Source organism: Podarcis pityusensis, assembly GCF_964106645.2.
Source record: "Podarcis pityusensis genome assembly, chromosome: Z".
Taxonomy (NCBI): Eukaryota; Metazoa; Chordata; class Lepidosauria; order Squamata; family Lacertidae; genus Podarcis; species Podarcis pityusensis.
In genome coordinates this window covers 50119868-50133006 of record NC_138044.1, presented here as the reverse complement: position 1 = coordinate 50133006, position 13139 = coordinate 50119868, and the positions used below count along the sequence as shown (strand labels likewise).

The following is a 13139-nucleotide window of genomic DNA, read 5'->3' as shown; positions in this document are numbered from 1 at the left end:
AGTACACCTGTTGACTACCTGAAAATCTTTAGCCTACCCATTATAAGCATTTATTTAAGTTACAAAATAGTTAAAGAGACCAAACTCTCTCTCTTACACACATGCATGCATGGAGATGAGCAGTACTGCCAGTACTATCCAGACTTCCTTTTGTGCCGCGTTTCTAAGTACAAGTTTGCACGCTAAAGCACCATGTCTGAGCCTTTCTGCCCCGGGCTTTTCCCACAAAAGCCCCCTCTTTCCCGCTGAATTGAAGCAAATGGCAATTCACAGAAAACCCAAATGGCTGTTTGTTCTGATTTGGCATTATAGAGCAGGTTCTCATGGAAAGTGCAGGGCAAAAGGTAAGTGTGGATGAGCCCTAAGGCCTCATAACGTCTTCCAAAGCTGGAAATTATGCATTGGACAAAGGGCTACTGTTTAGAAACCCAAAGGGCTCCAAAAGCATTCTGCTGACCTCCCTCTTCTGTCTTCTTCCCCTGAAAGATGTTCAGTTTTGCAGGTTTTGATGCCCCCCACTTCAACGTATCCTGCCCTTCCAGTATTTTTCATGTGTAGTGTCTTGCCATCAGTTTTCTGTATACATTGATGCATAATCTTATTTGTATGCCACCTTTCCATAGTCCAAACCACACTCAAGGCAGCTCACATTAAAAAACACATAACTACAACATGACATAGGTAGTCATAAACAATAAATCAGGGGTCGGCAACCTAAGGCCCATGGGCTGGTAGCAGCCCACGAGGCTTGTCTAACCAGCCCATGGCGACCCCTGCCGCCACCACCCCTTGCTGCCCGCTGTTACTGGTGCGGCGCAGCGTGGCACAGGGACTGCCTTCCGGGTCGATGGTGCCTGTGTGCAGGCACACGGGCACTCCTCCGACCTGAATGTGTGCCGGAAATAGCGTGTGCGCCCGTGGGTGGGACGGAGAAGTGCCCATGTGCATGCACACATGCTATTTCCGGTGCACTTCTGGGTCAGAGGAGCGCCGGAAATAGCGTGTGCGCACACGCATGGGTGCTCCTCCGACCCGGAAGAGCGAGCATGCGCACACATTCTGGTCCATCGTCTGATGGATGGAGCATGCTACCACTCAGTGGATTTGTAACTGGCTGACTGACCGAACCCAAAGGGTGCTCATCAATGGTTCCTCTTCATCCTGGAGGAGAGTGACTAGTGGGGTGCCACAGGGTTCTGTCTTGGGCCCGGTCTTATTCAACATCTTTATCAACGACTTGGATGATGGACTCAAGGGCATCCTGATCAAATTTGCAGATGACACCAAACTGGGAGGGGTGGCTAACACCCCAGAGGACAGGATCACACTTCAAAACGACCTTGACAGATTAGAGAACTGGGCCAAAATAAACAAGATGAATTTTAACAGGGAGAAATGTAAAGTATTGCACTTGGGCAAAAAAAATGAGAGGCACAAATACAAGATGGGTGACACCTGGCTTGAGAGCAGTACATGTGAAAAGGATCTAGGAGTCTTGGTTGACCACAAACTTGACATGGGCCAACAGTGTGACGCGGCAGCTAAAAAAGCCAATGCAATTCTGGGCTGCATCAATAGGAGTATAGCATCTAGATCAAGGGAAGTAATAGTGCCACTGTATTCTGCTCTGGTCAGACCTCACCTGGAGTACTGTGTCCAGTTCTGGGCACCACAGTTCAAGAAGGACACTGACAAACTGGAACGTGTCCAGAGGAGGGCAACCAAAATGGTCAAAGGCCTGGAAACGATGCCTTATGAGGAACGGCTAAGGGAGCTGGGCATGTTTAGCCTGGAGAAGAGGAGGTTAAGGGGTGATATGATAGCCATGTTCAAATATAGAAAAGGATGTCACATAGAGGAGGGAGAAAGGTTGTTTTCTGCTGCTCCAGAGAAGCGGACACGGAGCAATGGATCCAAACTACAAGAAAGAAGATTCCACCTCAACATTAGGAAGAACTTCCTGACAGTAAGAGCTGTTGGACAGTGGAATTTGCTGCCAAGGAGTGTGGTGGAGTCTCCTTCTTTGGAGGTCTTTAAGCAGAGGCTTGACAACCATATGTCAGGAGTGCTCTGATGGTGTTTCCTGCTTGGCAGGGGGTTGGACTCGATGGCCCTTGTGGTCTCTTCCAACTCTATGATTCTATGATCCTTCGATAAGGTTGCGACCTCTGCAATAAATGAAGCACCAAAAAATGGTTGTGTATTGTGTAATGATTGAACACCATCCACATATATCATAACAAGCTCTAAAATAAAAACACAGGAAATTAGTATCAACCACAGCAACAACACACCCCAACAAAACTCCCAAACATTACCCCAGCCCAGGAGTCTTTTCGGCAGCCTCAGCTTTTGTAGCTGGAGTCAGTCCAGACACTACCTTTCCAGGCCAGGTGGGAAAGACCTGCAAGGCAGGAGCAGGTTTTCCAAGACTCACAGCCAAGATGGTCACGTGAAGGCAGACAGTGTTGCCTTGGCCTCCTCTCCATTTTGGAGCCATCCCTCCCACAATGCTCTTTGTTGGTATAGGCAACCCAGCCAACCTGTCTCCCCAACCTGTGGAGGAACTGCCAGCCCCACCTCCTCCTGCTCTGCCTACTATAACCTGTCAGCCGGCAAGGCTGAGCTACTGAACAAGATGAAGGAGTTGCCTGAGGGGGCTGGAGCCAGTTCGGAGGAGGAAGAGGTGGACCACGACTTGGCCAGGAAGAAGGTGAGCTGGTGGGAGGTGGGCTTTTCCACTTCAGTCTCCAGGCCCTGCACAGCTGCTTGGGGATTAGTGGGCAGACTTGTCTAGCTCTTTGAGTCAAACTTAGCCCCAGTGAGTGGCTCCTGTATTTTTGGGGGTGGGGTGGGGGCTGGAAAAGTCGAGCTGGGAACTTGGACCATCACTGTCCATCACTAGGACAGTGTGTGCTTGCTGCGAAACAATTGCAGTTCTGCACAAACAGAGCCCAAGCCCTGTGCTGTCCAAAGCTGAACCCTGCAAATGGATGGAATTCACTGGTATAATCTGCTTGTACCAGTTGCTGCCGGCCCTGATGGCTCTCTGGCACCTCCACGTCCCAGAGCAGTGTGCCTCTGAGGTGACCCCCAGTTGCTGGGAATCACAGATGGGGAGAGTGCTACTGCTAGGCTCCTGATCTTCTTTTGGGCTTCCCCCATTTATCGGGTATTGGTTGGCCAGGATGCTGGGCTACATGGATCTCCTTTGGCCTGATTCTGCTACAGCCAGTCTCTTCCCGTGGCACTTCTCCCCGCCTAACTCAACTGCAATCTCTCCTGCCTCCAGGTGCAGCTGATTGAGAGCATCAGTCGGAAGCTGGGGGTGCTGCAGGAGGCTCAGCGGGGCTTGCATGATGACATGAACGCCAACATGGTGCTGGGCAGAGAGGTGGAGAACCATGTCAAGGGGGTCTGCAAGCCCCATGAATACGAGAAGTTCCGCCTCTTCATCGGAGACCTGGAGAAGGTGGTCAACCTCCTGTTGTCCCTCTCAGGGCGGCTGGCAAGGGTGGAGAATGCCCTCAGCAGTCTGGACTTGGATGCCACTGCGGAAGAGGAGAAGGTACAGAGCAGGTGGGGTGGGGTGGGCGACCTCTGGAAATGCAGCTCTGAAAGGCCCCTCTCTCCCGTTTGGGAGCTCCTTGTCCCCAGATCAAGATGTTTGCTGCCTCCTCGTCATCCCCACCTCTATTTTGCCTTAGACCACATCTGGAGTCCAATTCTGGGCACCACAATCCTTATATTGACATGCTGGAACATGTGCAGAGGGTGGCAACCAAGGTGATCAAGGGTCTGGAAACCAAGCCTGATGGGGAACAGCAGAGGAAGTTGAGCATGGATAAAATGAGAGTGAGAGAGTTGAGAGGAGATATCCTGTCCCATGGAAGATGGAGCAAGCTTGTTTTCTCCTGCTCTGGAGGGCAGGACCTGATCCCATTGTAGGAAAGTAGATTCTGACTAAACACCAGGAAGACCTTTCTGATAGTATGAGATGTTAAAAACCTCCAAGGAAGGAAAGTTTACCACCTCCTGAGGGAGTCTGTTCCACTGTTGAACAGCTCTTACTGTCAGAAAGTTCTTCCAGATGTTTAGTCAGAATCTCCTTTCTTGTAACTTCTTGAAGCCAGTGTTTTGGGTCCTCCCCTCTAGAGCAGGAGGAAACAACCTCACTCCACCCTCCACGTGACAGTCCTTTAGATATATGAAAAGTGCTATCATATCTCCTCTCAGTTTTCCAGGCTAAACATACTGAACTCCCTCAGCTGCTCCTTATAAGGCTCAGTTTCCAGACCCTGTATCATCTTGGTCGCCTTCCTCAGCACCCGGTCCGGCTTGTCAACATCCTTCTTAAATTGTGGCACCCAGAATTAGACACAGGATTCCAGGTGTGGTCTGGCCAAGGCAGGATAGCGTGGGACCATGACTTCCTTTGATCTGGACACAAGACTTCTGTTGAGGCAGCCTAGAAGAGCGTTAGCTTTTTTTGCTGCTGCACTACACTGTGGAGGGTGGGCATGTGTGCCTGGGTGTCCTGTGCCTGCTTCCTGGTCTTCCTGCTGTGGGTTTTGACAGCTCCCTCTCTTCTCCCTTCCCCAAATCAAGCTGGCCCTCCTGGAGAAGAAGCGGCAGCTGATGGCGCAGCTGGAGGATGCCAAGGAGCTGCAGGACCATGTCTCCCGTCGGGAGCGCTTGGTCTTCGCCAGTGTCTCACGCTGCCTTCCTGCTGAGCAGCTGCAGGACTACCAGCACTTTGTGCACATGAAGTCAGCACTCATCATTCAGCAGCGGCAGCTGGAGGACAAGATCAAACTGGGTGAGGAGCAGCTGCGCTGCCTGCGGGAGAGCCTGCGCAGGGGGCCCAGGGAGTACTAACCAAAGCCAGCTGGGCTTTCCTGCATTGCAGGGGCTGGGCTACATGACCCTCAGGGTCCTCTCTAACCGTACCAATTCATATTCAGCTGGTGCCTCCCTTAGGGGACTGCAGGCCAGCTTTGTGCTCACAGTGCCTTCTTGCTCTCAGGACAAGTATAATCGTTGCCAAAGATTGCTATGCCAGATCACTGCATCCCCACCCCTCCTCTTCCATGGCTGAGGTTGGAGGCTCAACCAAAGTGTGCTTTGCCGGGAAGACAATGACACCAGCTGCTCAGGAAGGTGAGGGAGGGATTCCTGGAGCTCCACTGGGATGAGGACTCCCAGGGAGGCAGCCTGAGTGCCTTGGATAACTTTCCATCTTCTCCCCTCTGGAGCCACCAACCCCCCAGCCAAGGAAGCTCCCCTAAACAGCAGCATAATCCTCTGGCGCCCACCACTTATTTCAAGGCCTGGCTTGCCTTTCCTGCCTCCTGCTGCACAATTAATTAATTTATTCCTATCTTAGCTTTCCTTCACCGAGATAATTGTGAGGGGTGGGGGTGGGTGACTGGGATGGGCCAACACAAATCTCAGCCACATCCCTTGAGGGCGACATGTCCTGCAGCTCTCATTGGTATGTTAAGCTTAGGATGTGTTGTGGTGGCTGCAGAGGAGTCTGTACCCCTTCCCCTGCCCTCTGGAAGTGGCTTCTCTGCAAGGGTGGGGTTTTTTGTGGGAGGGAGGCTTCAAGCACAGAAACAGCACCCCTACATGCTTTCCAGTTCCTTTTGTTGCCTCCTTCCTCTCCTTCCCCTCCCAGCACCTCAATCTAAAGTTTCTCTTGCCAAGTTTAAGGGCAGGAAAAAATTCCTCATCTTTCCCCATATCAAGATCTCTTGCTGGGGAGTTGCTGTTTCAAGTTGTTTTGAGCTCTGCTCATTTCCTGCACAATCGTGTGTGTGTGTGTGGGGGGGGGGAGCTGAGGACCTGTTTGCAGATTCTCCTCCTCCCCCTCTCTGGGTCCCTCATGGCCTGGGGAGCTGCAGCAAGCCCCTTGCACACCGCAGATTGGCCGCTGCTTCCTTGATCTGGCACCGAACCCTCCCAGCTCTACCCAGAGGCAATCGGAGGAACCAGTGAGGGTAGTGAGGGTCCTGTGTGAGTGTCTGGAGGCAGTTGGAGGATGGATGGCGGCTAACAAATTGAGGTTGAATCCTGACAAGACAGAAGTACTGTTTTGGGAGGATGGGGGGATGTGTGGGGGACTCCTTGTTCCTGTACAGGGTAACTGTGCCCCCAAATGACCAGGTGCGCAGCCCGGGAGTAATTTTGGACTCACAGCTGTCCATGGAGGTGCAGGTCAATTCTGTGTCAAGGCAGCTGTTTACCAGCTCCATCTGGTACGCAGGCTGAGACGCTCCCTGCCCGCAGACTGTCTGGCCAGAGTGGTGCATGCTCTGGTTATCTCCCGCTTGGACTACTGCAATGCGCTCTACGTGGGACTACCTTTGAAGGTGACCCGGAAACTACAACTAATCCAGAATGTGGCAGCCAGACTGGTGACTGGGAGCAGCTGCTGGAGCCATATAACACCGGTCCTATGGGGACTTCACTGGCTCCCAGTGTGTTTCCAAGCACAATTCAAAGTGTTGGTTCCACAGTGAGGGAACCTTTAAAGCACTAAACAGCCTCAGCCATGTTTACCTGAAGGAGCGTCTCCACCCCGGACACCAGGGTCCCTCTCCCGAGGGCCTTCTGGTGCTTCCATCACTGCGAGAAGCGAAGTTACAGGGAACCAGGCAGAGGGCCTTCTTGGTAGTAGCACCCTCCCTGTGGAACGCCCTCCCATCAGATGTCAAGGAGATAAAGAACTACATAACTTTTAGAAAACATCTGAAGGCAGCCCTGTATCGGGAAGTTTTTGATGTTTGATATTTTACTGTCTTTTAAATATTTTGTTGGGAGCTGCCCAGAGTGGCTGGGGCAACCTAGTCAGATGAGTGGCATATAAATAATGAAATTATTGCATTATTATTGAAAAGGGCTTCCCCCAATACAGCCAGCCTCTGCCCCCCCTACCACCATGTGCCCCCTGCTCCCTGCCTGTGTAAAAGGCAGAGCCGGCCCACCCATGAGGCAAGGTGAGGTGACCACCTCAGGCAGCAGGATCCACAGGAGCAGAAGATCCCAATGTTGATCTTCCTCCCCCCTTGTTCCTAATGTAGATATCTTAGCTTCCTGATAGTTGTATGTTGCTTTGAATGTATACTTTATATTTGACTTTCTTCTGTAATGTTTTCTTCTGGATTGTTTTATTTGATGTTTTAATTTAGGTTGTAAACTGCTTTGAGTCAACCCCCCCCCCCAAATATATATATAAAGATATGAACGTGTTGTTGTTGTTGTTCCTGATGTAGATCTTCTCTCACCTCTTCTGCCCTGGTGGGGAGGGAGGACGCCATTTGGGGGTCTGCCTCAGGTGCCAAAATGTCTTGGGCTCAGCGCCAGCAGCAAGACATGTATCCTGAGAAGGTGCAGCCTTTATTTGCACAAGTCCTTGCTGGAGGGGTGTGTGGCTGCTGTGGCTCCTTTCTTCAGAGACCCCCGTCGGGAAGACAGTCAAGCCATCTGGGTTGGGGAATCCTAATGCAGCTGCCAGCCAGGCGGGCCTGATCTCCGTACTCTTGGGCAAAGTGCCTTCACTATATGTAGACACAAAGCGAGGGGCCATCCATGTTCTCTTGGGCTTGTATCCCATTTGCCAGTCTCTTCCTGCCTCCTCTGCTGCCACATCCATGCCTTCTGCTTGCAAATCAGGCCTTTGTGAGTTGCCTGCCCCCTGAATTCTCCATCTTCATGCCCCTCAGACATCTTGTAGACTGGAGCTGGCATTTCCCAGAGAGGATCGACCCACCCATGAGGCAAAGTGAAGCCACTGCCTCAGGCAGCAGGGTCCACAGAGGCAGCAGTTCCCAATGTCAATCTCTCATTGTTCCTGATCTTCCCTCATCCTTTCTTCCCTGCCTGGGTTTGCATGCGCCATCTTGGGGTCCACCTCAGGTGCCAAAATATCTTGTTTCCCAGCAAGGAAACTCCTTTTTGGGTGAGGACTCCTATGGTCACTACTGCCTGGAGCTGGAGGAGAGTGTTACAGCCTCTTTCTCCTCCCACCCCCTCAACCCAAAACACACATTTACCAGAGGAATGTGCTGGGCTCCTGCCACAGATATTCCTGCCCCTGACTACATCCTCTTCCTCTCCATTGTGTCTGGAACAATGTTGGGATGTCTGAGCTTCACAGTTTAACCTCTTCAGTGCCTTGAGACACTCGTTAAGAACTTGAAAACCAAAGTGGAGCCAGCGGGATCAGGCCAGCAGCCCATTTAGTCCAGCCTCACAGTGGCCAACCAGATGCTCGTGGGAAACCAGGGAGCAGAACAAGAGCACAAGAGCATCTTTCCCGGGGAAGGAATGGGAACTGGGGCAAGGGGCAATAGGTGGGTGAATTTCAACTGGCACCACTGGTTACTTCTTGCCATGGCTGCTGTAAGAGGTCTAGATTTCCTGATCCCAGATGGGGAAGAAGCTCCTCTCTGCTCACAGACAGACACATCCTAGTGAGACCTCCTCCATCCTCCCACCCTTTGCTTTGGGGCTGCACTCTTAGCCTGGCCTTTTTTGGGCAGCAGTGTGAGAAGCAAAAGCAAGTCACAGTGGCAAAGAGCAGCTCCTCTGCTGCTGATCTGTGCGACAGACAGCCCAGGCTTCCATCCAGCAGTCCATGAAATCCTCCCCTTTTAAACCAGAGAGCATCTCTCCAGCCAGCGAGGCTGAGGGTACATGATGTAATGCAGCGGCTGTGGGGGATTTTTTAACCTCTGCTTTACACCATCTCTACACTAAACCTGCCTTGGAGATGAGGGTCTTTGCTAGGGCCAGCCCATCCATGAGACAAGGTGCCTTATGAGGAACGGCTAAGGGAGCTGGGCATGTTTAGCATGGAGAAGAGGAGGTTAAGGGGTGATATGATAGCCATGTTCAAATATATAAAAGGATGTCACATAGAGGAGGGAGAAAGGTTGTTTTCTGCTGCTCCAGAGAAGCGGACACGGAGCAATGGATCCAAACTACAAGAAAGAAGATTCCACCTCAACATTAGGAAGAACTTCCTGACAGTAAGAGCTGTTCGACAGTGGAATTTGCTGCCCAGGAGTGTGGTGGAGTCTCCTTCTTTGGAGGTCTTTAAGCAGAGGCTTGACAACCATATGTCAGGAGTGCTCTGATGGTGTTTCCTGCTTGGCAGGGGGTTGGACTCGATGGCCCTTGTGGTCTCTTCCAACTCTATGATTCTATAAGGTGAGGCAGCCACCTCGGGTAACAGCATCCACAGGGGCAGCAGATTTCCCTTTGTACCCAAGTATAGATCTTCCCCCACCCCTTCTTCCTTAGGAGGGAGAGGGATGCCATTTTGGGATCTGCCTCAGGTGCCAAAATGTCTTGGGCTGGTCCGGGCTTTGCTTCCACCATTGGAGGCAGCAACGCTTCTGAATGCCGGTTGCTGGAAACCGCAGGAGGAGGGAAAGTGTTCTTGTGCTCAGGTCCGGCTTTTGGGAACCCCTTTTGGTTGGTCACTGTGAGAACAGGATGATAGACTAAGTGCCCACTGGCCTGATCCACCAGGATTTTCTTGCAATCTTACGTTTACGTTCTTAAGACTGTTACCTGAAGGGGTGTCATGCTTTCGCCGAAGCCAGGAGAGCAAGAGGGATCGATCCCTCTTGCTCTCCTGGCTTTGCTTCGCTGGAGAGGCGCTGCACAGCTTTCCCTCTCTGCGCACCGCCCCTTCAGTGACGTGGGAGGAGAAATGGAAGAGGCTCCACTTCTGCTGCTTTGCTGAAGGGGTGCTGCACAGAGAGGGAGAGAACATTTTTTTTCTTGTTCTCCTCCTCTAAAACTAGGTGCGTCTTATGATCGGGTGCGTCTTATAGAGCGAAAAATACGGTAGCTATCAGAAGACCCTTCCCAAGGGAAAGAGCTGTTCAGCAGTGGAACAGAGGCTGCCTCTGGAAGTGCTGGCCTCTCCATCACCAGAGGCACTTAACTGGAGGCTTCATTGCCACTGGCCTGGGACACTGGAGTCTGCATTGACGAGATAAACTTCCCAAACCAAAACAGTCACCCTTTGAAATCTCCACTTTCCTGAATTTTGTGATGCATTTCTCCAAGCCGAAAACAGATATAAAATGGGGTATGTTTTATGATACAACATACAAAAATGCTTTTGTGTTCATGAACTTATTTGCAATAATGTGTGCATTGGCAAAATGACACATCCAATGTTACTCCAATAGCTACCTAGTACAATGCGCAGTGACTCACACTGAGTTCTGTGGATGATGGGCAGTATACAAATTTAATAAATTACTTACTTACTTAACGGCCCACTGAAATTAATGGACATGACTAATGTAGGTCTATTAATGCCAATGGGTCTACAAGAAGCAGAATTTAATTCAATGCATCCCATAGAGTCATGGTGTGTTTTGCCTATACACCACCTTCCGATTCCTACATATCTATGTCATTTAGTACATGGTGGCAGAGGCTGGGTTTGTCTGAAGCAAAGCAAGGAAAGGTTTCTGCATCCCACCTCAATATTAAGCCAAAGGCGCACCTCAAATTTATGGGCTGATTTACAGCCGTGGATAAACAAGGCCCGTTCTGGGTTGTGTTTATTTCCACGCCTGTGTGCATTTCACTTATCCTTAAATGTTACACAGATATTGTAAAGCCTATTCCAATGGGAAGGGATTCACCATGAAGGAGACCCAGCATAGAGCGCAATTGCAGTCAATTCACCTCAGATGTTCCACGTGAACTTGGGGCGTAAAACAACTGCCCTTTCGAGAGCTGTAACTGAGAGACCCTCTTAAAGGCTCCAGTGTGGAAACGGCTAGCTATTTTTTAAAAGTTGGTTTTCTCACACCTCAAAAAGCAAATGTGCAGAAAAGGACTGTTAAAATTGCCAAAGGGTTGGAAGTTCCCGCGAAGTGTGTGGCTGCACTGCGCACGTGGCACTTTTCGATTGACAGCAGCTGCAGGAAAACAAGGCTGCAGAAGACTAGTCAGGGGTCAGGGAAGCAGCCTGTGAAGGGTTTGCTTGCAGGATGAGCAGATCAGGGATGAGAAGGCGCTTGCCCTTCAGCCATCCAAACTATGCTTCAAAAACTTCCAAGGAAGGAGAGTCCACAACCTCCTGAAGGATACATTCCACTGTCAAACAGCTCTTAACACTCAGAAAATTATTCCTGATGTTCCGTTGAATTCTTCATTCTTGTAACTTGAAGCCATTGGTTTGAGTCCTACCCTCCACATCAGGGGAAAGCAAACTTGCTCCATCTTCCACATGACAGCACTTAAGATATGTATAATTTTGTAAAAAAAAATTTTTGGATGGAAAATCTAATTAAAAATATTTATTAAAAAAAAAGATATCTGATGATGGTTCTCATATATTCTTGCAGTCTCTTTTCCAGGCTAAACATAACTAGCTCACTCACTCACTCAATCATTCTTCTTAGTTTCCAGACCCTTAATCATCCTGGTCTCCTTCCTCTGCACACTTTCCAGTTTGTCAGTGTCCTTCTTGAACTGTGGTGCCCAGAACTGGACACAGGACTCCAGGTGGGGTCTGACCAGGCAGAATAGAGCGGGACTCCTACTTCCCTTGATCTGGACTCTAGACTTGCCCTCAAAAAGTTCTTCCTGGTGTTTAGTCAGAATCATGGGCAGAGGAAGAGTGAAGAAAGACTGGACAAAATCAGTTTTTGCTTTGTCTTCCTTTTGCTGGTTGGATGCAGCCATTTGAGGAAGAAACCATGAAGGAGGTGGTTAGAAATGTTCCCATAGGAAATAATGAAAATTGTCAACTCGTTATGCGACCACTCGCTTAATGAACCATTTCCCAAGACTGCATTGTGTTTGGAAAGTGGGAACTGCACATACAAAAGCTATTAATCTTGGGAAATTCTTTGCTGTTTGAAGAGTTCTTTACACAGTGCCAGGATTTCCCCAGTTCTTAAATCTCAAATCCTAATATGTGTTCAGATTCACAGAATTTCATAAGCTTCTTAGTGGTGGTGTATTCTTATAATTCTCTCCTGAATAAGATGACAGACACAGTTCCCTTTTCAAAACGACGTTTTTCTCCAAGCACATTGTGAGAATATGCTGCTGTTACCAAACAGTGAAGAAGAGAAATGGATCCTGCACAAACATAATTCATCTTAAACTTTCCCTTTTCTCAGTTTATTCCCTCATTACTTAAAAGACTTCAACCACTTCCCTAAACTCCTTCTGCTTTGCTCCTGGAGATGAATTAGTTTCCAAGTTTTCTTTGGAGGTGCACCAGGTCCTATTTGGGCTACCAGCCTAGAACTACAAAAGCATCAAGGATCAGTGCAATAAGCTATGCCTACAGAGCTTGCCTAGTGAACTGGGGCAGTAGTCCCCATTAGAGCAGGACATCTCTACTCTCCCCGCCCCATAAATACTAAACACAGGCTCCACTAGAACTGAACAGAAGCTCTGAAATCTCCTTTCCCAATTGCATGGGGATGAGCGTGTGGTAAGAGTGTCGCCTCTCCCACAATTCCAGGGTGGACCCCAGCAGGGCCCATGTCTCCAGCATCCTAGAGCCACTCAGTCAGCATGGAAAGCGAGCTTTAAGCCCACTTTAAGAAGCCTTATCACCTTTTGTGCTGGTTCAGAGTGAAAGCAGGTGAGTCAGCCACTGAGGATGGGCTCCTAGGGTCACTCTGGAGAAGAAGGGAAGAGTTGCGAACTCTGAAAGCACATGCAGTCCATCCCTATGGGAGTTTTAGAATATAATTAAAATGATATGAGGACAACTCTAGTAAGAAAAAGCAAACCACTATGAAAATCATTTCCTTTAGAAACAGCCAGTTCCATGAAGCATGCTAGAATGATAATAATTTTTTAAAAAAACAGTCTCCACCTGCTGGCAGTAAGACAATAAGGAGGAAGACAATCCATGCCATGTTTTACTTTTAAATTGAAGAAGTATGTGATTCTGCTAAGAAATGTCCTGACCAGGACCACTGGGAAGAAAAGGCTCTGGTGGCCAGAGATTTTGTTTCAATCAAATATATTTATTTATGTATAAAAAGGTAAAAAGGTATGTATGTCTACACCATTCCAGATAAACAAACCCCCTCAAAGCCTTCTTTAAAACACCCCTTCCCTGACCCCCATAGGCA

General features: G+C 49.5%; 1 protein-coding gene across 2 annotated transcripts in view; it reads left to right on the top strand.

Annotated features, from left to right (window-relative positions):
- SHROOM4 (shroom family member 4) overlaps window positions 1-7245 on the top strand; it is a 39315-nt gene extending 32070 nt beyond the window's left edge. For both annotated transcript variants that reach the window (XM_080990311.1, XM_080990312.1), the window contains exons 9-11: window positions 2530-2713; window positions 3293-3568; window positions 4609-7245. In XM_080990311.1, coding sequence (XP_080846437.1) covers window positions 2530-2713; window positions 3293-3568; window positions 4609-4878 — 730 coding nt within the window. In that variant the 3' untranslated portion in view covers window positions 4879-7245. The remainder of the gene's footprint in view (window positions 1-2529; window positions 2714-3292; window positions 3569-4608) is intronic.
- Window positions 7246-13139: the final 5894 nt, after the last annotated feature.